Source organism: Chrysemys picta, chromosome 3, assembly GCF_011386835.1.
Source record: "Chrysemys picta bellii isolate R12L10 chromosome 3, ASM1138683v2, whole genome shotgun sequence".
NCBI lineage: Eukaryota > Metazoa > Chordata > Testudines > Emydidae > Chrysemys > Chrysemys picta.
In genome coordinates this window covers 50,304,232-50,330,417 of record NC_088793.1, presented here as the reverse complement: position 1 = coordinate 50,330,417, position 26,186 = coordinate 50,304,232, and the positions used below count along the sequence as shown (strand labels likewise).

Below are 26,186 nucleotides of genomic sequence, written 5' to 3'. Positions count from 1 at the left end.
TTTTTAGCTCTCTGCCCTTACATGATGTAATTGAATGGGACTCTTTTTCATTTGAAAATTTCTCATCAGATCCTACCTATATTTTATCTTCCCTCCTCTCTTCCTTCAAAGGATATAGAGAATCTCCATTAAAAGATCCTACCCTATGGGATGTCTCTGTCTGAACCATGTGCTCCTCCGCACCTGCCGGCTTTCCCCCAGCCTTTAGTTAAAAAACTGCTCTACAACCCTTTTAATTTTAAGTGCCAGTGATCTGGTTCCATTTTGGTTTAGATGGAGCCCATCCTTCCTGTATAGGCTCCTCCTTTCCCAAAAGATTCCCCAGTTCCTAATATAACTAAACCCCTCCTCCCTACACCATCATCTCATCCACGCTTTGAGACCCTGAAGTTCTACCTGTCTAACTGGCCCTACGTGTGGAACTGGAAGCATTTCAGAGGATGCTATCATAGAGGTCCTGGACTTCAATCCCTTACCTAGCAGCCTAAGTTTGGCTTCCAGGACCTCTCTCCTATCCTTCCCTATGTCACTGATACCTACATGTACCATGACCATCGGCTCCTCCCCAGCACTGCACATAAGTCTATCTGGATGTCTCAAGAGATCCGCTACCTTCACACCCAGCAGGCAAGTCACTATGCTGTTCTCCCAGTCATCGCAAACTCAGCTATCTATGTTTCTAACAATCAAATCCCCCCTATTACCTGTCTCTTCCTAATAATTGGAGTTCCCTCCCGCAGAGAGGTATCATCAGAGCAAGAAGATACAACAACATCATCTGGAAGGAGGGTCCCAACTATGGGATCATTTCCCTCTGCTGCAGTTTGATTTTCTTCTTCCCTGAGACTTTCATTCTCCTCAATAGCACAGAGGCTGTCAGACCGAGGGTGGGACCCTTCTACTGTGTACTGGAAAGTCTCATCTCTGTACCTCTCTGTCTCCGTTAGCTCCTCCAGTTCAGCCACCCTGTCTCCAAAGCCCATACATGGGCTCTGAGCGTATGAGGAGCCAGGAGCTCCTTGCATAGGGCAGGTAATCATACATGCTGAATTGAGTGCAATAAACTGGATAGCCCCCACTCTGTTGCTGGACTTCCACCTGCATTCTCTTTTTACTCCTGCAGCTCTTTCCTTTGTTGCTCTGTTTTTTATCTGGGGTGTTTATTGCCTTAAGTTTAAAGAATATTAAGTGTATCTAGACCCCGCCCTCGCCCTCACAGAACTCCTCTGGTTGCTTAGGAGCAGACTTTTTAACCCCCTGTTCTTCCTAAGTATCCCCACCCCTTGGTGAAGTGTTCATGGGTGCTAAAGGGCTTAAAGGTCAAAGCATCATTAAGAAGCTCTCAGCCTTGCCTAGCATGCCGCTAGACTCAGCACAGGGTCACCCAAACAGACTACACTGTATAGTTCAGTCAAGCAGCAAGCACACCACAAACACAAACACTAAAGACAACAAACTCACCTCAAGGGTCACATAGGTACTCCTCCTTTATCTGGAGAACTCCCTCGCAAATCCCCCCTGCTAGCTGCTCCTGTTCGCTAGCTCCTCTGGTCGCTTAGGAGTAGGCTTTTTAAATACTTGGTGTCCCTGAACAGCCCCGCCCACTGGTTAAGACAACACTGCAATGGCTACAACAACACTTAATTTTAAATAGGTAAAAGACATGGCTCCAAGAATATCTACAGTGTGGAGCTTAGTTTCATCTGAAAAATCATGAGGCTTAGAAAAAATACAGGTATGAGTATAAATTGATTGATATGAGTACAAATTGCCAGACTTACAAGTGATAGGTTTTCCAAGAGGTCCTTGTCCCTTATGACTTAATGCTCCTTTTCAGTGTTCAAACAAGCAGATATATACTAATGGAAAGAATTATTAGACTGAAATAGTATCCCAAGACTGAAGACTCATCATTTCTGACATTTAAAACCAGAAAAAACATACTGCAGGGAATAACTCTGTACTGGTACCTGGTACAGTTAGTAACCTAACTGGCCTTTTCCATTTCCAGTATCATTACTCTGAGATGTGGATAAAGCTGTCAACAGAGAGATCCCTGGGAAGCTGTTAGTCTGGGATGCAAAGCAGTCTCACAGGGGAGTACCCCACTGATTAAAGATGGTGGTCAGAACTGTGTTGTGTATTTCCAGTTAATGGTCTGTATAGAGACTTCTGCTTAGTCTGTCTGATAGGGAGTTCTGAGCGCCCAGGAGGTATGCTGCCTATATGGTAACCTGATTTCTAATGGAACAGTTCTACAGTCTGACTGCCTCCAAACACAGAGAATGAGATCTCATTCCTCCCTGTTTGTTTATCTATACCACCTTGGTGATATTGTCCGATAGGATTTGCATGTGGAGTGAGCGTATGAGAGGAAGGAAGGCCTTGCAGGCTAGGTGGATTGCTCTGAGTTCCAGTAAGTTTATATGCAGTCTGGCTTCCCGTGGTGTCCATGTACTTTGAGCTATGTGGAAATCCAAATGAGTGCCCCATTCTGTAAGGGAGGCATCCGTCACAATGGTGGCCATCGGTATGGGAGGGCTGAAGGGAGTCCCCACCATGACCATGTCTGATGAAGTGGGCATTCACCCACGAAAGCTTATGCTCCAATACATCTGTTAGTCTTTAAGGTGCCACAGGACTCTTTGTTGCTTTTTACAGATCCAGACTAACACGGCTACCACTCTGATACTTAACTATAGTGGTACATTCACAGAAGGAACGAGTCGACAAGCATCCTCCAACCATGGACAGCAAGAAGGAACTGAAGTAAGGATGGGGCGGCTCTTCCCCTTTAACCGTCGGCTCAGAGCACAAGGTACACCAGGGCACAAGTGTGGCCGCACCTACGAGCACCGCTAGGAAAAGCTCTGTAGCACTGATGCATGAGACACACACACACACACACACACACAGTGTAATGAGCATATTCAACTGCTCAAAGAAGTATCTTATCAAATTAAAGTTTATCATTATTTTTGAAGCTCTGCGTAACTTTCTCTCTTCCTATTTATCTTTCCTTGTCAAGCTTCATGTTGCCCCTCCACTTCATCTGCTCTGCCAATGTTCCCAACCTCGTCCCCCCATTTATCAGATTTTCACATACTCTATTGGCAGGGAGACGGTATTTTCCATTTATAAAATCTATTATTCTAGCTCTTCCATCTGAAGAAACTAATTTCAAGGATGACTAGAGTACCTAGAAACAGAGAGGAAGGATTGTCCAGTGGTTAAGGCACTAGTCTAGGACTTGGAAGACTACTTCTGCCACAGACTTGTGTGTGTGACCTTGGGCTAAGTCACTTAGCCTCTAGGTGCCTCAATTTCCCCTCCATAAAATGGAGATAACAGTTCGACCTCATGGGGTGTTGTGAGGATAAATATATTAAAGATTATGTTGCACTCAGAAACTGTGGTGATAGGGGCAGAGAGGCAAAAGGCCAACATAGAAACATAAGGAAGTTCTTTAAGGCATAGACTCTTGTGAACTATTCTGGTGTGGGAAATGGAGGGGTGCGTGGGTGGGTGTTTGAGATCATCCACTCTCTTTGTCTGAAAGATAGGGTGCTAAAACTGAGAAAATTCAATTTTTTCTTTCTGTTGTAACATTAGGTTCCCATATGGAAAATGCTGAGAACCACTGTTCTAAATTGATCTAGAGATCACTGTCTCTCTATAACAGGGTGGCACTCACCTCTCATGAGTGTCCCCCAGCCGATGGTTCTCTCGTGGGTCCTCAGCAACTCAGCTGTCCAGCCGAGTCGCATACGCTGTCCCCATTTCTGGGGTATACAGTCCCAAGTTCTTATCACGGTCCTGGTATGGGGCCATAGCTCTTAAGCTTCCTGCTTTCTTCAACCTCCCAGCCAGGGCCCATCACGGTACCCTCAGCTAGTGTCCTTTTCAGCAGCCTTCCCTGGGCTCAGTCTGCAACCAGACCAGCAGGGCCCATCTTGGTACCCTTGTCTGGTCTGGCCAGGTTCCGTGCTCAGTCCCCCTGGCTCAGCCTGTCTGCACTGACCTTTTCATGGTCCTGATGCTACTCTATCCAGTCAGCCAGGCACCTAGTGTTTGGCAGCCTTCCCTGGGCTCAGTTCTGCCTGGTGAACTCTCTGCAGTGAGCTGTCTGTGGTCTTGCAGCTCGTCTAGCCAGCTAGGCACCTGGTCCTCCTTCCCCAAGAGCCATACAGCAACTGAAGGCTCTGCTCTGCTGCTTGCCTTTTATCTGGCCCTTCTGACCCCTTATTGGTTGCTCCAGCAGCCCCTCTGATTGGCTGCTCTGCGGCCACTCTAGGCTACCTGGAGAACTTCTCGCTGTTCTATTCTGGAACAGGGTGATGTAGGGCTGCGAGGCCTCCAGAAGGGGACCTCCAGACATAGTCAACCCTGCCAAACACTCTTTTTAAACAAAAAATATTTTTCCATGTTTATATGTATACGTTACCCAAATCTCCCAAGCCTGCCAATTCTATCTAGCAGCAAGAATAAGCACCACTCCTCAGCCTCTGACATCTGAAAAGGATCATGCTGCTAATTTTTAAATAGAAAGTTCAGAAAGCTTAACAAAGGAAAGTTAGTTTCCCATTGCTACTTCTGAACAGTTTTTAAGGAAATCCAAGGGATTCTCAGATCATCTCCAAGAAACGTTTTTTTAACAACCACAGCAAATCACACCCTAGTGCAGGGGTGGTCAACCTGTGGCTCCGGAGCTACACGCGGCTCTTCAGAAGTTAATATGTGGCTCCTTGTATAGGCACCAACGCCGGGGCTGAAGCTACAGGCACCAACTTTTCAATATGCCGGGGGTGCTCACTGCTCAACCCCTGACTCTGCCACAGGCCTTGCCCCCACTCCACCCCTTCCCATCCCCTCCCCTGAGTTTGCAGTTCCCTCGCTCCTTCCCCTCCCCCCCCCCGAGCTTCCTGCACATCACAAAACAACTGATTGGGAGGTGGGAGAGGGAGGCGCTGATCAGCAGGGCTGCCAGTGGGTGGGAGGCACTGGGAACGGGGGAGAGGGGGAGGGAAATTGATGGGGGGCTGCTGACATATTACTGTGGCTCTTTGGCAACGTACAATGGTAAATTCTGGCTCCTTCTCCGGCTCAGGTTGGCCCTAGTGGGTTAGGGCAGGCTGTTCAATAATCAGATTTGCATGTGAGGCAACTATGTAATACATGCATCTCTTCACTAGATGATAGTGAAGCCAACTTGCAATCCCATCAATCCTTGTGGGAGGAAGCTATATAATGGAGTCTTTCTCCCATGCAGAGAGATGGCTAACCTGGGTTCCCTAGGTACTGGGGGAAAGTGTGTTGGAGGGGAAGGAATGTCCTTTTCTCCCCTCACAAGTTTTAAAATATGAAATGTCACAAATGGTTTTTAAAATTTCAGGAATATATTTACAGATAATTATTTTCTTAGTAAAATCATTCACTAAGCATTGTCAACATGAAATCAGCAGAGAATACACAACATTATTTCAAAAATAACTATTCCTCTAATGCTGAAATACTGGATCACAATAATCTAGCTTTCCTGGATCAATCTATTAAATTCAGTCTTCTGAAATATAAATTTTTCATAACACACAAATAATTATACAAAAATAATTGTCTGTCTCTATTCATGAGATTAGATATGTTCCAGAGACATGGCAGAAAGTCTCAGATTTTGATGGAAGAAATGTCTTCCTATTTTACATAACATTCTGCATAGTATGTCACCAGACTGCACATTCTGATACAATAAGTTGTTCCTGTGAATTGTTAAGTATGAAATATAGCCTTCATTTCCTAGCTGGTATAGCTCTATTATGCAGGACAAGACAAACTGATATGTTTTTATGTCTATTAAACAGAAAAACAAAATGAAATAAAAAACCCCTGTGGACCCGACTTTATTCTTTAAGATAATTTAGACTAAAGATATGCTAAATGATGCAATTCTAAACACACAGTTAATAAAATCATTTAAAGAGCAATAGCACATTTCACCATGTCTACTTTTTAATATTCTTGCAAATGATAGCAATGAGATTAGTGTAGTATTCTTGTGAAAGTACAATAAAGTATAAAAACAATCTTTTCTGTTTCAAAATTTTAGGCAATATAAAATAAGAAATGTAGGTCAAATGGATTTGTATTTTTAAACTTATATTTATCTTTCTTTATCTGAAATTGGGGCCTGTCTCTAAAAGCATTAATACATACATTCAGTAGGGGAAAAAAGGGTAAACCAATTTTTATTTATTTATTTTTGGCTAATGCTTGCACAATCACAGTTGCTTTACTACAAAACTATTCAAAACAGTACTCTGAATACAATTAAGTATGGCTTGGTCTACACTAGTAACTTACATCGATCGGTATAATTATGTCACTCAGGGTGTGGAAAATCGAAACCCGAGTGACATAGTTATGCAGACCTAAGTCCTGGTGTAGATTGCGCTATGTTGACAGGAGATCTTCTTCCACTGACATAGCTACAATCTCTTGGGGACGTGGATACCTACATCGACTGTCAGCATAGGTACCGCCTTCACTGAAGCACTACAGTGGTGCAGCTGCACTGCTGCAACAGTTTAAGCGTAGACAAGCCCTAAGTGATATTCAGCTACTTCACATTCAGTTAACATGGAGACTTAGCATTCTTGCAGACAAGTCTTTCTATTACTTTTCTTAAAGATGTCATTGACTTAATAGCTCACTGCTGCTGTGATAGGCTAATAAACTAGCTAGCTCTTACATGCATGCAATCTTTCAACAATGAAAATAAAATGTAAGTCTGACTAATGGTGCAAGACTGAAATGGGAATTTGGGGAAATTAAGGCTCTGGTGTTAGTAGTCTATTTTATACAAGCAACAAAATAAAAAACAGTACAATATGGACAGAGAAATATATGTTCACTGAAAATAAAACCGGATTAATTTTACATAGGGCCAGATCTGAGTTAGCTTTACTGCTGTAAATCTGGAAGAACTCCATTGACTTCGATTTCCTTTAATGGAGGACTTACATAAGAGTGACCAGAGATCAGAATCTGGCTCGAACAATATTCATGATTTTAGCCACTTAGGTTATTAAATATGGATTTTGATGCCTAATTTTAGGCTCCCAACTATGAAAATTGTGATCTTTATATTTTATGGTATCCAGCATAATTAAAAACAAACATCAAAACGTTAGTGCTTATTCTTCAGATATGCCAGAACTGCACTGAATGCACCTGTGCAGGGGGGATTAGGTGGCTTTACCCAACTGCTCTGCCCCCCTGAACCTGAGAGCTGCCAAGTAGCTGAAGTAAGTCAGAGCAACTTCTGTGATTCAACTTGCACCAACAGGTAACAGCTCCCAAGTGCCAAAACTGAAATTGGAACGTATATTTTTCACATTTAATAAAAAAAAGGCTGAGAATTTTGCTCTCTCTCACACACACATAGATACACAGACACAAAAACTGTAGAAAAAAAAATCTCCATACTTCTGCACTGAGACCAAGCACGAAAAATTTCAGTTCCAAAGAAATTTACGTGAGAAAGTTAAGAGCAATTGAAAAGGGCAAGTATGTTTAGAATTAAAGTCTCATTTTTACCAGAACTACAGTCTGTTGCTGTGATCCATTTAATATTAATTTGCCAATACTATAACATCTGAATCACGTGATAACCTGCAAAAGACCTTTGAGACAATTTTTTATTCAGGACAACTATACCAAAGATAAAGTTGCATCCAAACCATAAATGAAAATAATGAAAATAGATATAATTTGGTATTTAATTTTAATCCAGGTTTAAGAAAGCAGATCAAGGATTACAACAGATTGCACAGAAGTTACCCTTGTTTTTAAATGAACTAGATTTTAACATTCTCTGTATAAATGTAATGAAAGAATAATACAGACTCTTAGGTCATTTTGTCAAAATATAAAATTGTAAACGGTTAAAAATTAGTAGTTTAAGCACATTCGGTGGCAATATCGAGCTATCTTACATAACCTTAGGGTGCACCAATGAGCTGATTAGTAATTTAAGGCCTGAGAAAAGAAAAGTTTCAGATGGGAATACACAGAGGCATGACTGAGTTTAATATGCATCTACATTAGCTACAGGGCATAATTAAAACTACATCACTCCTTTAAATCTACATAATTATGTCCCAAAGACATTCTCATTAGTATCCTTTACTTTGCAGCTAAATCAGAAAAGGCCTCAGGGTCTACAAGGTCAGGAAGTATTTTTTTCTAAATTTAAAAAATATATCCGTACAAGTAAAATGGTTCCAAAATTAAAGTGTGAGGTTTTCGGGTTTTTTTTTAAACTCTGGAACTAAATATATCTTAATTCTTGTGACAAGAAGAAAAAAAGTAAAACATACAATCCTAACAAATCAAAAAGAAACAATACTCATTAAAATTACAGATTACACCCAAAAAGGTAAAAAAACCAGCAGCACTATTCACAGACCAAATTAACATAGCTAATTTTGGAGACACCAATTAACTAATAATCCATTAGTTTATATTAAAAAGACTGTGCTATCAATTCAACATGAAGATTTTTTTCCACCTGCCAAATATTGCATACGCAAATTTAATAGGATGGCTGAGTTATCTAGTTCAATTCAACAAGATTACATATCATACTAATAAATTAATGGCTTGCCCTAATTTAAAAATATATTTGAATACAGATAACCTACATTAAGTGTATAACTTAATGGAAACATTTCAGAAATAATTACATATATTCAAAGTGGGCAGAGATGTTGAAACAAGTTGACAGTGAAATACAGGAATTGCCAGAGCAGACTAGAGTTCCATCTACTTTGGTTTCTGACAGAGGCCAGTTCCAGATGCTTCAGACAAAGTTGCAAGAAACTCTGAAGTAGGAAATCATGAAATAACCTACCCATTGAGGAAGCTTATTTTCAGTCAGAGATTGGTTAAAGTTCTGAAGTATGAGGGTTTATATCCCTTTCATACATTCTAAAAAATACTATTTATTATAACTGCAGATGTTGTCTCACCTGCTTTCCCATACAACTGATAAACATTATACAGTACATCAAAGCAAGTGTTTAAAGTGTACATGCTGTATCAATACTGTGTAAAACCATTTGGTCAGTGGATGTAAAGTACAAAGGAACGCAAACTTATGAAATGACTTCAATCTCTCTTTCCTCACAAAATTAATTCAAAATTTTTCCAATGAAATTTTCCTATAAGAATCTCTTAACTAAAGACCTACTCAAATTCCTTGGTCTTTTTGCCTCCAGCAACAACAAAGGACAGGACACTCCCACCAAGCACTGTATAGAGCTCTGCAGTTACATTTGCTCCTTCTTACCTCCCAATAGCAACAAAAGCCAGGACACACACACACACACACACACACACAACAACCAGAAACAGTATCAACTGCTCTGCAGCCTCTGCATCATCATCATCATAATTAGGATTGCAACAATGCTCATGCATACAATATAGAAGCAAAATAGTTTCAGTGATAGGAGGGAATATGTGGTAATTCCATATTTATTGTTAAATAAAAGCTCCACTTAAACCACTGCTCAATGCAACTGACCTCTTGACCTATCCCACAGTATCTAATCTCGCATTCCTAAATAAGGTCACAAATGGTGGCCTGCAATTCCAACTACACACTGCTAATATCCTGGACCTCTTCCAGTGAGTTTCAGATCAGGACATGGAACAGTGATGATGCTAGTGACACTGCCAGATCTCCTCCGAACCATGGACCAGGGACATATTTCCATATTCCATACTTCCATATTCATTGCTGGGACTTTATGCATTCAATCCTGGAATCCTGTCATCCTTCCTCTGTGACAAAGCAGCAGTTAGCAGGATTATGCATAGTTGTCTTCAATCATACCTCTCAGAACACACCCAGACAGTAATGATGGGCACTATGAGTCTTCTCCTTCAGAGCTTTCACCTCCACAGTCCCACAAGGATCTAATTCTCCCCTATCCTATCAATTCCTAAATGAAGTCACTAGGGGACATCAAGTAATGCGGACTTAAGTGCCAGCAATATGCAGATGGCACCTATGGCAAGCATCACCAACTCAGCTCTTCCAGGTTATGGCTGAGATCAGGAACTGTAAGAAGCCAAATTCTGGAAAATGTAACTAGAGCCTGCTGGGCGAGCACATAGTGCAACACGAACGTATGGATGGACAACCAGGTTGTGGCCCGACAGATCTCTTGGATTGGCACCTGCACTAGGAAGGCTGCTGCTGCTGCTTGTGCCCTAGTCAAATGAGCCATCACGATGGCTGGCAGGGGCACCTTTGCCAGCTCATAGCAGTAGCGTACGCAGGCCGTGATCCAGGACGAGATGCTCTGGGCTGACACTGGGCAACTTTTCATCCTGTCAGCGACAGCAACGAACAACTGCGTTGACTTACGGAACAGCTTCGTTCTATCAACGTAGAAGGGGAGCGCCCATCTGATGTCCAGGGTATGCAGCCTGCACTCCTCATCTGTCACATGAGACTTTGGACAAAGGACTGGTAAGTAAATGTCTTGTCCAGTGTGGAACTGGGAGATGACCTTGGGCAGAAAGTCCAGGTGCGACCAGGTCCCTATAGAAGACTGTACAGGGCGGCTCCAACGTGAGCACCCTGATCTCGGACACCCTACGGGCCAAAGTTATAGTGACCAAGAAGGCAACCTTCCAGGAAAGAAGCAGAAGGGAACAGGAAGCAAAGGGTTCGAAGTGGGGACCCAGGTGTCTGGACAGCACAAGATGCAGGTCCCAAGGGGGGACTGGGTCTTGGACATACGAGTAAAGATGCTCCAAACCCTTCAGGAAATGTCCAGTTATGGGATGGGCAAAGACCGACCGGCCTAGCAGTGGCGGGTGGAACGCCAAAATAGCCGCCTGATGTACCTTGATCCAAGATAGCGACAGACCCTGGTGCTTAAGGTGCAGCAAATAGTCCAGTATGTCCTGCAGTGGGGCCTCATTCACACGAACACGTTGGTCCATGGCCCAGCACGTGAACTGCTTCCACTTTAAAAATAAAAAAATAAAAAATAATATATATGGAGATATACCTATCTCATAGAACTGGAAGGGACCCTAAAAAGTCATCGAGTCCAGCCCCCTGCCTTCACTAGCAGGACCAAATACTGATTTTGCCCCAGATCCCTAGGTGGCCCCCTCAAAGACTGAACTCACAACCCTGGGTTTAGCAGGCCAATACTCAAACCACTGCGCTATCCCTCCCCCTTTGCCACATATATAGCCCTAGGGGATGGGTTTCTGTTGCTCAGAAGGACTTGCTGGACACCAGCGGAACACCCCCATTTGTCTGCACTCAGCCACGTAGCAGCCAAGCCGTCAAGTGCAGCGACTCCAGGTTCAGATGCAGCAGGTTGTTGTGGTTCTGACACAGCAGATCCGGCTGAAGAGGCAGCTGCAGCAGGGTGGCTGCCGAGTGACTCAGCAGCATGCCAAACCAATGTTGATGAAGCCACGGCGGAGCTATGAGGATGATCGTTGCTTTGTCTTGGTTTACCTTGAGCAGGAGTCTGTGGATTGGCAGCACCGGCGGGAAGGCATACATCAGCGCTCCCAACCATGGAATTAGGAAGGAGTCCAACAGGGAGCCCTTGTCCCTGCCCTGCAGAGAACAGAACAAGTGACACTTCCTGTTCTGTCTGGGCACGAACAGGTCCACCTGGGGAGTGCCCCACCTGTGAAAGATCAGGCTTACCACATCCAGATGGAGCGACCATTCATGGCGAGACGAGAAAGTCCTGCTGAGGGGATCTGCCAGGATGTGCTGGGCTCCGGGAAGGTGGGCGGCTACCACACAAATGTCTTGTCGCACACAAAAGTCCCAGAGGCTCAGCGCTTCCTGACAAAAGGCCGAGGACCTGTCTCCACCCTATCCGTTGATGTAGTACATCGCGACTGTATTGTCCGTCTGGACCTGCACCACCCTGCCCTTCAGGTGGGGCAAGAATGCCTGGCAGGCCTAATGTTGATATGAAGGGCTAGATCGCAGTTAAGCCAATGGCCCTGGGTGTTGAGCCCGCCCAGATGGGCTCCCCAGTCCAGGTCCGATGCATCCAAAATCAGGGTAAGCGTTGGAGATAGGGTCATGAAGGGAACCCCCTGCAGCACCGACTCTGGATCCAGCTACCAGACCAAGGACAAGAGGACGCAGCTTGGCACCATGACTCGGTCCAGTGCATGCCTGCTGGGGATATAGACTGAGGCCAGTCATGCCTGCAGAGGTCGTAGATGAACACGGGCATGGTTGACCACGTGCGTGCACGTGTCCATGTGTCCCATCAGTAGCAGGCACACATGGACTGTCGTAAGCTGATGACTCTTCACATGGGCAATCAAGTCCGACACGGCCTGGAAGCATGTTTCCGGAAGGAAGGCCCTGGCTTGCATGGAGTCGAGAACTACTCCGATAAACTCTATGTGTTGGATCGGCGTTAACGTGGACTTTTCTATGTTTATTAACAGGCCCGGATCATTGCAGATAGATCGCACCAGGTCGAGACTCCATAGGACCTGCCCCAGAGACCTGCCCTTGATGAACTAGTCGCCGAGATACAAGAAGATCTGGACCCCCCAACATTTGAGCAACATTTGAGGTAAGCCGCTACCAGTGCCATGCATTTTGTGAAAACCCTGGGGCCGAGGACGGGCCAAATGATGGGGCCTGATGATTCACCAGGGTAACGTCGTGAACTGGAAGTGACACCTGGCCACTATGAAATGCAGGAAGCGCCTGTGGCCTGGAAATATGGAGATATGAAAGTAAGCGTCCTTTAAGTCAAGAGTGATGTACCAATCCCCCGGATCCAGGGAAGGGATGATGGAGGCCAGGGAGACCATGTGGGACTTGTTGAGGCCCCACAGGTCCAGGATGGGCCTCAGGCCCCATTTGGCCTTCAGGATTAGGAAGCAGCGAGAATAGAATCCTCTTCCTTCCATGTCCTGAGGAAACTCGTCCACAGCCCCCAAGCCCAGGAGTTTCTCTACCTCCAGAACGAGGAGTTACTCATGAGAAGGGTCCCTGAAGAGGGATGGGAAAATGGGGGAATGGGAAGGAGGGGCAGCCATGAACTGCCACTATGTTCAGGACCCAACAGTCCGACGTAACCCGCGACTAGGCCAAGCAGTAGGGGAAAAGGCGGTCAAAGAAAAGGCGTGTAGGATCCGGTCAACTGTCTGGGGTGTTGCTCTTGGGCACAACCTCAAAATGATCATTTCTGGCCCCCTGTTTGGCTACCCCAGGCTGGGCTGGAGAGCGAGAGGTAGAAGGGCGACGATGACTAAAACTAGTGTCCCTCTCCTCATAGGTTCTGGATGAGGCTGCCAGGGTCTTGGCAGAGGCGGTAGTCTGAAGGGCTTCCTGGCTGACTGTGGTGTGTGCATGCCCAATGAGCAAAGGGTAGTCCTGCTGACCTTCAACCCGTGCAGCCTGGCATCCATTTGATCCAAGAACAGACCAACTCCATCAAAGGGGAGGTCCTGGATCGAGGCCTGCATCTCCTGGAAGAGACCTGCAGTCTGGATCCAGGAATTATGTCGCAAGACCACCGCCGATGAGACCATCCTTGCCGCCGAATTCGCAGTGTCCAATACCATTTGCAGGGATCATCTGGCTGCCGCCATGCCCTCCTCCACCAGAGTGCCAAACTCTTGGGCCAAACCCTGAGGGAGGGATTCCTGGAATGTTTTGAGAGTGTCCAAGAGATTAAAATTGTACCGGCCCAGCAGGGCCTGATGATTCACCACCAAAAATTGCAGGCTGGCAGTAGAATACATCTTTCTCACAAATAAATCAAGTTTCTTAGCATCCTTGTTTTTGGGAGTCAAGGAGGTGGGCTTCATGCTCCCTGAAGTCATCTGGTGGGCTAGCTCTGGAAGGTCCTGCCATCGCCTCATCTGGGGACGACGAGGAAGACTGGACTGCCAGTGGGGATGCTGGGGTCTTAACCACCACCAGAGAAAGAGGTTTCCTCCACCCAACCTCAGAACGGGCTTCCAGAACCAGGTCCGGTGCCAGTGGGTCCGCCACCCGATGTTCCGTCATGGCCACCGAGGAGTGCTGTGAAGGAGGCATCGTCACAACTGGTACACCCCACGCACTCCAATAAGGCCACTGCACTGGCCACTGGCCATGCTGCCATTGCGGTGCCGCAGACAAGGGAGTGGGCTCTGGTGCCCAGTCACGCCGGTGAGACTGTGGCGATGGGCTGAACTTGCCTTCTATACTGGAGGAACCCCCTTCCAGAGATGGAGCCATCAAAGTCTGAGTTTGTTTGCTGGTTGTGGCTACCAGTGACGATTGCCAGGGTGCAACTGAACAGTAACTGTAGCGTGAAGAGCAGTACTGGTACGTTGCCATCGTGCCAGTGATCAGGACCGACGCCTACAGGATGACCGTCGAGAAAGCGAGTGGTGCCAGGAATAGTAAGGGGAGCGGTGGCTCCATGCCTGAGAGTAGCACTGTGGGGATCTGAAAGCTCGTTTGGGCGACCAGTGACATGACTGGGATCTACCCCAGGATACCCAATGTGGCACGAAGAGCGTCTCCTTCTGTCCGGCGACCGGCATTGTTCTCCTGTCCCCTATGGGGTCTTAATGGTGGGCTTGCCCTCTTGGGGAGCCTTAGCCGGGTCCTTCGGCATTGGAGAAGGTGGAGATCTGTACTCTCTCTGCATTGCGGGAGCCTGGGATGACGAAGGTGCAGGCAGGACTGTGGGTCCCATGCCACTTCCAAGAGTCGGTGGTGGACCTTTAAGGGGGTTGGGCACCCAGCTGGGGAGGCACGATCGCATGGCTCTGCAGCAATCTGGTGGGCTGACCCAGGTCCCTTCATAGATGATCCTTGGGCCTTCTTGCTCGGTGCCGGGGAGCGCTTCCTGGGCTTCTTCAGCACTGGCAATGACGAACGGTGCCAGGAGGAGTCAGGTGCCAGCAGTGCAGTGCACTGCGCACGGAGGCCAAGGCACTTGGCACGATCTGCCCAGACGGCTTGGGAGCCGAGCAGAGGGCAGACTCCATCAGGAGAGCCCTGAGGCGGATGTCCCGCTCCTTCTGGGTGCAGGGATGAAAGTTTTTTCAGATCCAGCATCACTACTTAATGTGCGACTCCCCCAGACACTTAAGGCAGCTGCTGTGGGGGTCACTCACAGGCATAGGCCTGCTACAGTCCAAGCAAGGCTTGAACCCAGGAGACCAGGGCATGCCCCGCCTGGGACAAAGTCCCGCTGGGACCCTAACTACTAACTAATTCACACTTAAGACTAGCACAGTGAACTATATACAATGGCCTTAAGGCACGAAGCTCAAAACGGTAGACAACCGCTAGCTCTTGCTAAGCAAGAGAGGTTCTCCGACTGACCATCAAAAAGGAACTGAGAAGGCAAATGATATACCGTGGCATAAGCGCAGCACTCCAGAGGGTGCCACAGCCGGCCTTACGGGTACAGCGAAGGCAAAAATCTCCAACGGCCGCGCACGTGGGCATGCGCACACCTAGAATGGAATCGACATGAGCAAGCACTCAAAGAACAACAACAAATATTGATGGTAAAAGGTCCCAAAAAGAGACAAATACTGAATTAGTCTAAACAAAAAGGCCTATTCATATAACTCAAGAACTATGTTAAGGTCATGAAACAAGAAAAGCGTGGAACCGGAAGTTCATGAAAATTTGTGAGTCAGAAGTTAAACTTAATTCATAGATAAAATGAGAGGATGGGCTAGTCCACCCACCACTTCCCTTTTTGGGTCATTAAAAGGACATTTTTGAGGAAAAGGTTGGCTGACTGAAAAACAAAAGAAAGGGAATGAGCGAGCTTCACCATCATGTGGCCACCCCCACCATCTTCTGGGACCCTAGACTGTCTTCGTCCTAATCTCAAGAAATGGCCTAACCAGACCATGCCAGAGAGAAGGATCCAGACAACACAACAACCTCCAGCTGCATCCCAACCACCACTTGGGATGTGAGAGTATCACACCCACACACACCAGTGTATTCTTTTCCTTTGCTATCCAATTTCTTGTCTTTTCTATTCCTCTCCATTTTCATTGTGTCTAATAAGAGTATGGCTTAGGTGGTCAAGACTGCATTGTTTTGACACACTTATTTAAGACTATGACCAGAAAGAGGGAGCTAAACGCAATGCCTTAAACAGTCAGACACTGATATAAGGCACGTCTCGAAGCAGCTGATAAAACCATAGGCTGTGCCTGTGTTTTTCCACAAGTGATGTTGCAAGTGAAAGTCAACACTAGAAACAGAAGCTTAATTTTCTCTCTCTGCTATTCTTTTCAGTCCCCTATTGTGTGTGTTCGCCTTGTTTTGACTTCAAGGAAACGGGCTCACACTTCAACAGCAGCAACAATAACAAACCCAGCCCATCTCAACTTTTTTCCCCCACAAAAGACAGTTATTACCATCTTTAATACCATCTAAAAGACTGTCAAACAGAGGTTTTCCTTCTAAAAACGCTTTACAGCTAAAGGGAAAGGGAAAATGTTGTTAAAGTAAAAGCATTATTCAATACTTTACCTTTCAAATCCTTAACTATTTTCCTTTTGTTTTGTATCTTTAATAAAAGATATTTGAAGGTGCTTTTGCCATGGCTCTAAGCAGGCTGAGGTCTCTATATACCAAATCCCAAATCCTGTTTAACAGTTTAACGTTGGACAGTTTCAGGGTCACACCTCTTACTCTTTGAGCCCATTTATTCCAACTAAATTAAAGTTGCACTGGTGCTACTGCTCCATTAAAAAATTATTTACAATAGTGTTCAACAAAAGCAGGGTTTAATCCAGGTTCAATGGTAGTTCTGTGAATAGAGGACTTGAGGGATCAGGCTCTTAAGCAACACATTTCTCACAAATAAACCATTTTTATTATTAAGAAATGGCATCTTGTTACCAAAGTGTCTTCAAATGCTATTTTCCTTTGTGGGGTATGGAAGTAACATTTCAAAATAATTTTTCAGTTTTCTTGTACTCAGATAATTAAATGTAGCCATACAACACATGGTATTGCTTGTGATCAGCATGTCAATTTTCTCAATACAAAATGGAAATGATTCACATAAAAAGCCTTAAAATTCACATACTGTGCCTTACTGCAACTATGTTTGAACTGATGATTTCAAAGAATGAGAATGGAATACAGATAGTAATTAGTTCTACAGAAGCTAATTTTTATAGTCAGTGATAGAAGAAAAATATAATAGCACTCATTTCATTCTAATGATGGGTTTAACCCAAAATATAATTTAATCAAAAACTTGACTAGCTAGTTCCCTTGATAATTTATGCAAGCAAGGACAATCTGCTCAAGTCTAATGTTTATATATTAATTTTCATAATGTGCTATCATGAATAATTATTCTCATTTACACACATTTCATGGGGATGAGACTAACCACTGAATATATGCAGCATTTTAATTATACATTTAAAAATTCAGAAGGAAGACTGAATAAACATTTTCTTGAACTCCTATCATAGCCCTTCACAGAAATGTCTGACAGGCCTTCTAATTTAGTAATTTACTTCCAGTAGAACAATAGAAACATACAATTCAAAGCCAAAGATCAGACTTTAATTTCCAGAAAAGCATTTTAAGTTACATTCATAACCATTTTTCTAAGCTTACAAATAAAATGACATCTTTTGGCAAGGAAACACAATAGACTTTTGACAGATTTGTAAGTTATAATTAAAAAAATAGGTGATCAACTAATGGTTCATTTAGATTTATCAACTACAAACAGTTCCACAAATTAATGGACACCATTAGTCATTTTTGCTTTCTACTGCTTAAAATGTACAAGGTTAAATAAAAACAGAGAATCTTGCAGAAAAATCAAAAATCAAGTTTCAAAACAATGCACAGGAAAACAAAAGACCAAAAAAAAATTCAACCAAGTAACAAGGTAGAATAGTTTTCAATGGTTGTTTTTGAAACTCTCATTCCAACTATGTACATGAAATCATCCATGGGATAGTTTGAGTATGCATCAGAACAATCACAAGCCAGTAATTACCAAGAGTCTATTATGATTTTCATTCCATAAAAGTTTCTTTTTATTGTATAAGGTCCGCCCAACAAACCCTTAGTTTGTGAGTAATTCTAATCCAATATACTCTTTTATTGCACATAATCCTGTTTCTCTAGTGACTGACATTGGCAAAGATACAGCCTTCACTTTTGAAAATTCTTCTTTAGCTTAAACTATAGAAGGCTGTGGTTTTGGTTCTGAATTTTCAGAATTCAATCTTCATTGGAAACTATGTTGTCTCCATGTATATGCAACCACAGTTCATTACAAAATGGCACGCCAGATGGGACTTGAACATCTGTGGAACAAGATGGTTGGAACAAGATCGTCTAATGGAGGAGTATGTAATACAGTGGCTTAGTAGGTGATTGTGTTGCCTTCTAATAGCTCGTCCCAAGTGACTAAATACCGAACCAACACACCTACACCAGATTAGCAACATCACTACCATTGAAGTTGTAGGACTCTTGACCTGTCATTGTAAATTGAGCCATATTATATGATAGTTTTCTGATGTGAATTCAAAAGTACTTTTATTTGTATCCTTACTAAATACTTCTGACATTTTCACTTAAAAGGAAGAATCTAAACTAGAAATAAGGGAAGGAAAAGAGTAACAAGGCCTGTATTTACATCACACAGATGCAAGCAGTAACAAATTAGGTTACCAACTTTCATCACCAAAAATCAAGGGGAATTTTCGTCTGTCCTCAGTGAGATTATAACAAAATTTCCAATTTATCTTTGATTGTTATATTTTATAGCCAAAATTTGCAATGATTTAAGAGAAAGATACAGATACACACACACCTTTTTAAATGTCCTGGGTACCAGGTGTTTTAAAAATTGTTTTTTTTCCTCCTTCTCTCAACTGCAACTGAAGCTCCTGCATGGTCTACAGGTAATATTATTGTGTTGTTATATTATACAAGATTGACGATTACTTAGTGAGTAGAATCAGTTGTGCTAAGTGGACTATTCTAGCTGCCAATGTACAGAAATATTCTCCTGTACATTCACTTTCTTCCCATCTGTATTTTTGTAGCCAAATTTAATTTTCTGGGAAATATCTTAAAGTACAGCAAGGAATAACCAATCCTTAGTTTATGGATTTATCAAACTAGAATGGGTTTGCAAAATCAAGGGCTTGTCAACATGGAGGGGGGTGGGGTTTAGTCAATAGTAATGCATTAGTGAGGATTGAAAATGCTTCCACACATATGATGCTAACCCTTAAAGCACACTAGCTCCCTATTTGGTGTGAATTCTGAAGACCTCTTTCAAAGTCTACTAATTTTGATGCAAATTGAATTAGGGCAGATTAATTTTGTGTGTATGCAATGCTGCCACACAGTACTCTAGCAGTCCTCCAACTGCTATCCCACTCAGCTTTGCAGGCATCTATGACCCACCTGTCTGTTTACCTGTGTACCCTCCCCCAGATGTCCCCTCCCCCATTTGCTCCTAAATTCGAATATATCAGCATTAGAGTGCTATTACTCCAGAAACCATATATCATGTCTCAAGCAGCCACTTGGAGTCATGGCCAGATCTTTTATCTCCTCGCCATCTAGGGAGAAGCAATGGTGCAGGTAGTTCCTGTGACCAACCACTGCAATAAGAAACTGTTCTGGAAATCTCAAAGCAGATGGGTGAAAAGGGTCACAACTGGGATGGGTGAAAAGGGTCACAGTTGGGTGCTGTATAGAGAGCAAACAACTAAGGAAAATGTGCAGCAACCTAAATAGCAGTTCTGAAATCCAGGTATGTCCGCAATGCATCTGCGAGTCACAAATTAGATGGATTCAGTGGGAAGTGGGATGATGCCAGCAGAGTAGAATGTGAGGTCATACAATTACAATACGAACTCCTTGTTTTGGATTTTTCTAAAAAAAAACTGTAGGTGAAGTCATATGTGTGGATTTTGAATCTGAAATGTGCTGTGAGAGCTAACTATTCTGGCCAACATTCCTTCTGTTAATAAAACAAAGTTGTATTTTATTTATTTCAGATCATATAATGGCTGCCTCATCTGTTTAATGGTATGCTATCACTGCACTTTCAGGAGGACATCTGATGAAAAAATTGCACCTGAATTTTGCATTTTCTGAAGGATCTAGTGTAAAATTAAAACAGAGACTAGATTGCTGCGAATGTAATGAGATTGCCTTATATTGTTTCTCAAAGCTCTTGTATTACCTGAATGAGTTTTTCTACAATATGTTTCAATATTTTTTTGTAATGGCATAGGTTCCCTTATGATGCAGAAAAAGGTAACCCAGTAGGTCTAATCCAGAAGTGATCTCCCATCCTGTACAATAATGTTCAGTTGCCTTTTCCTATATACAAATGTGATTAATTATGCAAAATTACTAAGAAAAACAAAGAGAAGGGAGAAAATGAAGAATATGAGGAGTAGCTAATTTAAATACACCCACAGGGAGGGAAGACTTAAAAATTCCCTCACCCAAAAGTAGATTCTTCAAAGGGGAGGGTGAGGGATAATGGAGAGAAGGCAGGGCAATACCAATACCCCTAAGTTTGAGACAGGCTAACAGCTAATACCTACTTATGAATACCTAGAGTGACAAGTCCTCTGAAGACCATGAGTTCCAAATAAAACAATATCTTAAACACTTCTGGACAAACATCACCATAGCCAAATTTACTGTTCTTTGGAATTACTCTGGCAAGTAACTTTTACCATCACAAGACTAATATCAACCACAGCACAAGGTGGTTAAATAAAAGCATTCAGAAAGCCCTAATTCCAAAAGTACGAGTGTTTCTTTATCAAAATCTGGCCATGATAGACCAGATGAGCCAAAGGCCTTGTCTACACTACGAGAGTAGTTCGATTTTACTTGCATCGAATTTTTGTAATCGATATTGCAAATTCGAACGTGTGTGTCCACACTAAGGACAGTAATTCGACTTTGTGCGTCCACACTAATGGTGAAAGCGTCGACATTCGAAGCGGTGCACTGTGGTCAGCTATCCCACAGTTCCCGCAGTCCCCTCTGCCCATTGGAATTCTGGGTGTAGCCGGCAATGCCTTCTGGGTAACAAAATGTGTCGAGGGTGCTTTTGGGTAACTGTCGTCATCCGTCCATCACTCCCACCCTCCCTCCCTGAAAGCGCCGGCGGGAAATCATTTCGCGCACTTTTCCAGTCATTGACAGCGCGGACGCCACAGCACTGCAAGCATGGAGCACGCTGCGACCATCGCTGCAGTTGTGGCCGCTCTCAACGCCTCGCAGCTTATCATACAGGTTTCCCTGAGGCAGATACAGAAAAGTCAGGCAAGGAGGCTACGGCACCGCGGTGATGTCCTGAAGTCTGAGAGTAGCACGGACCTGTCAGAAAGCAGGGGACCCAGCGCCGAGGACATCGCGGTGGCAATGGGTCATGTTGATGCCGTGGAACGGCGATTCTGGGCACGGGAAACAAGCACTGAGTGGTGGGACCGCATAGTGCTGCAGGTCTGGGATGAATCCCAGTGGCTGCGAAACTTTCGCATGCGGAAGGGAACTTTCCTTGAACTTTGTGAGTTGCTGTCCCCTGCCCTGAAGCGCAGTGACACCCGGTTGCGAGCTGCACTGAGTGTACAGAAGCGAGTGGCCATAGCCCTCTGGAAGCTTGCAACGCCAGACAGCTACCGGTCAGTCGCGAACCAGTTTGGGGTGGGCAAATCTACCGTGGGGGTTGTTGTGATGCAAGTAGCCAAGGCAATCGTTGATGTACTGCTGCCAAAGGTAGTGACCCTGGGAAACGTGGAGGCGATCATAGATGGCTTCGCAGCGATGGGATTCCCAAACTGCGGTGGGGCCATAGATGGAACTCACATCCCTATCCTGGCACCGGACCACCAGGCCACCCAGTACATTAACCGAAAGGGCTACTTTTCCATGGTGCTGCAAGCACTGGTGGACCACAGGGGACGTTTTACCAACATCTACGTGGGATGGCCGGGCAAGGTTCATGACGCTCGTGTTTTCAGGAACTCTGGTCTGTTTAGACGGCTGCAACAAGGTATTTACTTCCCGGACCACAAAATAACTGTTGGGGATGTGGAGATGCCTATAGTCATCCTCGGGGACCCAGCCTACCCGCTAATGCCCTGGCTCATGAAGCCCTATACTGGCGCCCTGGACACTGAAAAAGAACTCTTCAACTACCGGCTGAGCAAGTGCAGAATGGTGGTGGAGTGTGCTTTTGGCCGTCTCAAGGGGAGATGGAGAAGCTTACTGACTCGCTGTGATCTCAGCGAAACCAATATCCCCATTGTTATAGCAGCTTGCTGTGTGCTCCACAATCTCTGTGAGAGCAAGGGGGAGACCTTTATGGCGGGGTGGGAGGTTGAGGAAAATAGCCTGGCTGCTGATTACTCACAGTGAGACAGCCGGGCGATTAGAAGAGACCAGCGGGACGCGCTGTGCATCCGGGAGGCTTTGAAAGCAAAGTTCCTCAGTGAGCAGGGTAACCTGTGACTTTAAAGTTTGTGTACTGAGAAGCTAAACCTGCCCCCGTTTCTTTACCCAGGTAATGTTGACTATCCTATCCAGTTACATACCCCCTTCACCCCCCTTCCAACACACGTTGCGAAATAAAAATAGTTCAACTTTGTTAAAGCACACCGTTTTCTTTAATACTGTTTTCGCGGGAATTTTTTAAAACTGGGACGCAGACTGTGGTGCGGAGCGGGTGTAGTGTAGTGACGCGAATGCAGCTTCTAAACTCAAGGATTGACAGGCTCCGCTGCAGTGGGATGGTTGTTTCAACGGAGCCTGTCACCCCTCCTGATCGGGACTGTGTGTATGGGGGGGTCTATGTGACTTTGTGGCAGGGGGAGGACGGTTACAGATCCCCTGCTGTGTGGCTCTGTGATCCTGCCTAAGGACCGCCGCTTAAGATCTGTAACTGCCCTCCCCTGCCACAAAGTCACAGAGCAACCCACCCCCCACCACATAACATGAAAACAACCTCCCAGACTAACCAGGGTAACTAGTCACTGCATCACTGCACTGTGTATGTGCCCTGCTGCTGTGCCTGCCCCCGACTATGTACCCTGCCAAAGGTGACTGTCCTGTCCAATTACCAACCCCCTTTCCCATCCTCCTCCAAAAGAACATGATTGAAACAGTAGTTTACAGAAACATATTTTTTATTATCAACTACACATGGCATTGGGAGGTGAAACTTGGACGGGGGCTTGTGTCAGGCGGGAAGGAAAGAACTGTTCAAATTTTGGGAAATGAGAGCCTTCTGCTACTAGAGCTCTCTGCAGGGGTGGAGTGAGAGTTAGCAGGGACTCTGCCGCCTCTCCTTCTTTGCACTTTGGGTGAGGTGGGTATGGGACTTGGTGGCAGGGGAGGGCGGTTATAGATGGACTGCAGCGGGGCTCTGTCCTCCTGCCTCCGTTCCTGCAGAACATCCACAAGGCGCCGGAGCGTGTCCGTTTGCTCCCTCAGTAGTCCAAGCAGCGTTTGAGTCGCCTGCTGGTCTTCCTGCCGCCACCTCTCCTCCCGATCCATGTTGGCTTGGTGCATTCGGGTCAAGTTCTCCCGCCACTGGGTCTGCTGTGCTGCCTGGGCTTGGGAACAGGCCATAAGCTCAGAGAACATGTCCTCCCGTGTCCTCCTCTTCCTACGCCTAATCCGCGCTAGCCTCTGGGAGTGTGATTCCAGGCTAGGTTGTGAGACAGTCACAGATGGGGCTGTGGAAATGGGAAAAAGGGAGTGAATTCCTCAGAAAGAAAAATGTAGTTGTGAACAAAGAACATAGTCTTTCTCTGTGAACAAGACCATGCACAGCACCTATCACATGCGCACTCAGCACAAGGTCGAATTTTCGGCCTTCGCATTCAGTGCCTGGGGTCTTGCACAGCACATTTGAGAAGCGGGGCAGCACAACGGAATTTCTGTTGCAGGCAGACATGGTAAGCCGTACACTTGTGGCAGTTTAAAACTTTTAGATTACCACTGGCCTCATTTCACATTTAAAGCTATGTCAGTTCCTGCAGCCAGCAATCCGGCAAGCGGGAACTCTGCCCCTGTCCCACCCCCTCGCGGCTGTCCCCGGGAACGATCCCTTTCGGCTGCCCCTCTCCCGCCTCCACCGCGTGGCTAAAAACCAGCGGTTACAGTTCTGTCAAGGAACGGGAAAGCAGTCCCAACACTAACATTCCCCTACCTAATTAAAAGCAGGTCACCATGGGCGACATCACCCTGATGAGGATCTCTGAGAGCGACAGACAGAGAATGCTCCGGGAAAGCCTCCAAAGACCAGGGCCGTATGCCGCCCTGCTATGCAGAGCAATGATTCCCGAGTACGTGATAGTCTCGTGGCGCGGCAACGTCTCGTACTTCGGAGGACCCAATAAGGCCGCTCTCCCCAGGAACCTCATGGAACGGCTTTCAAGTTACCTCCAGGAGAGCTTCGTGGAGATATCCCAGGAGGACTACTGCTCTATCCCCGGACATATAGACCGCATTTTACTGTAGCTGCAGTAGCAGGGAATAAACAGTAGAGCGGCTTGTGCAGGACAATCACTGAAAACCGGACATTGCTAGATTTTTTTTCAAAACTTGCACTGCCCATGACTAAACCGTTAAGCGCATAGGGCACACTAATCATGAACAACCCATTCTTTAAATTGTTAATATTCCTGTTTTGTTAAAAATAAATGTTTAGATGTTTACAACACTTACTGGCTGATCCTTCACCAGATTCTGTGTCCGGGGTAACGGCTGGGGACGCTTCGTAGGGGATCTCTGTAAGGGTGATGAAGAGATCCTGGCTGTCGGGGAAATCAGCGTTGTGAGCGCTGCCGACTGCCTCGCCCTCCTCATCTCCTTCCTCATCTTCCACGTCCCCTAACATGTCCGAGGAACCGGCCGTGGACACTACCCCATCCTCAGAGTCCACGGTCACTGGTGGGGTAGTGGTGGCGGCCGCACCGAGGATGGAATGCAGTGCCTCATAGAAACGGGATGTCTGGGGATGGGATCCGGAGCATCCGTTTGCCTCTTTGGTCTTCTGGTAGCCTTGTCTCAGCTCCTTGATTTTCACGCGGCACTGCGTTGCATCCCGGCTGTATCCTCTCTCTGCCATGTCTTTAGAGATCTTCTCGTAGATCTTTGCATTCCGTCTTTTGGATCGCAGCTCGGAAAGCACGGACTCATCGCCCCACACAGCGATGAGATCCAAGACTTCCCGATCAGTCCATGCTGGGGCCCTCTTTCTATTCACAGACTGCACGGCCATCACTGCTGGAGAGCTCTGCATCGTTGCCAGTGCTGCTGTGCTCGCCACGATGTCCAGACAGGAAATGAGATTCAAACTGGCCAGACAGGAAAAGGAATTCCAATTCAAATTTTCCCGGGGCTTTTCCTGTGTGGCTGGTCAGAGCATACGAGCTCGCACTGCTGTCCAGAGCGTCAACAGAGTGGTGCACTGTGGGATAGCTCCCGGAGCTATTAGCGTCGATTTCCATCCACACCTAGCCTAATTCGACATGGCCATGTCGAATTTGGCGCTACTCCCCTCGTCGGGGAGGAGTACAGAAGTCGAATTAAAGAGACCTCTATGTCGAACTAAATAGCATCGCAGTGTGGACGGGTGCAGGGTTAATTCGATGTAACGGCGCTAACTTCGACATAAACGCCTAGTGTAGACCAGGCCTGAGACAGAATACAATGTATCTGTGTATTGCACTATACTCTATGTATTTTGTGTTTAAGTTCAGCCCAAGTTAGCCCAACACAATTCAGAACAATAAAACCGTAAGTGACTTAAATGAAAGACACTATGCTCTGACTTTCTAAGATAAATAATATTTTGAAAGGATATTTTTAAAGGTTTAAAACAAGAGTTTAATAAATGTTATCTCTTGTACACAGGGTTGAGTGTTTTCCGTTTAGGCAGACATGTAAATTCCAGTTACAATGAAACAAAACTGCATAAAACAAAACAGCTACCATAATTAATTTAAAAATTCACTTTCATCATTTAGTTTGTAATTTAGATATATTCACAGGAATTTGAGACACTTTAGTAGAGTGCAGAAACTCAAGGAATTCGAAGAAAATT

At 45.2% G+C, this 26,186-nt stretch overlaps 2 protein-coding genes across 12 annotated transcripts in view; both read right to left on the bottom strand.

The window, feature by feature from the left end:
- Positions 1–26,186, bottom strand: part of PRIM2 (DNA primase subunit 2) — a 290,346-nt gene that overhangs the window by 60,297 nt on the left and 203,863 nt on the right. The window lies entirely within an intron of this gene.
- LOC135982230 (uncharacterized) lies at positions 23,242–25,528 on the bottom strand. Its single transcript, XM_065587912.1, has 2 exons — positions 24,806–25,528; positions 23,242–23,811 (listed from the first exon to the last, which is right to left on the bottom strand). Exons 1-2 carry the CDS (start codon positions 25,380–25,382, stop codon positions 23,336–23,338), a joined length of 1,053 nt encoding a protein of 350 aa, XP_065443984.1. The 5' UTR covers positions 25,383–25,528; the 3' UTR covers positions 23,242–23,335.

Excerpts from the sequence above, each read along its gene's own strand:
- LOC135982230 (XM_065587912.1), bottom strand. The coding sequence starts at position 25,382 with ATGCAGAGCTCTCCAGCAGTGATGGCCGTGCAGTCTGTGAATAGAAAG. Across the intron at positions 23,812-24,805 it reads ATCTGGTGAAGGATCAGCCA|CCCCATCTGTGACTGTCTCA; the intron begins GTAAGTGTTGTA and ends CCATTTCCACAG.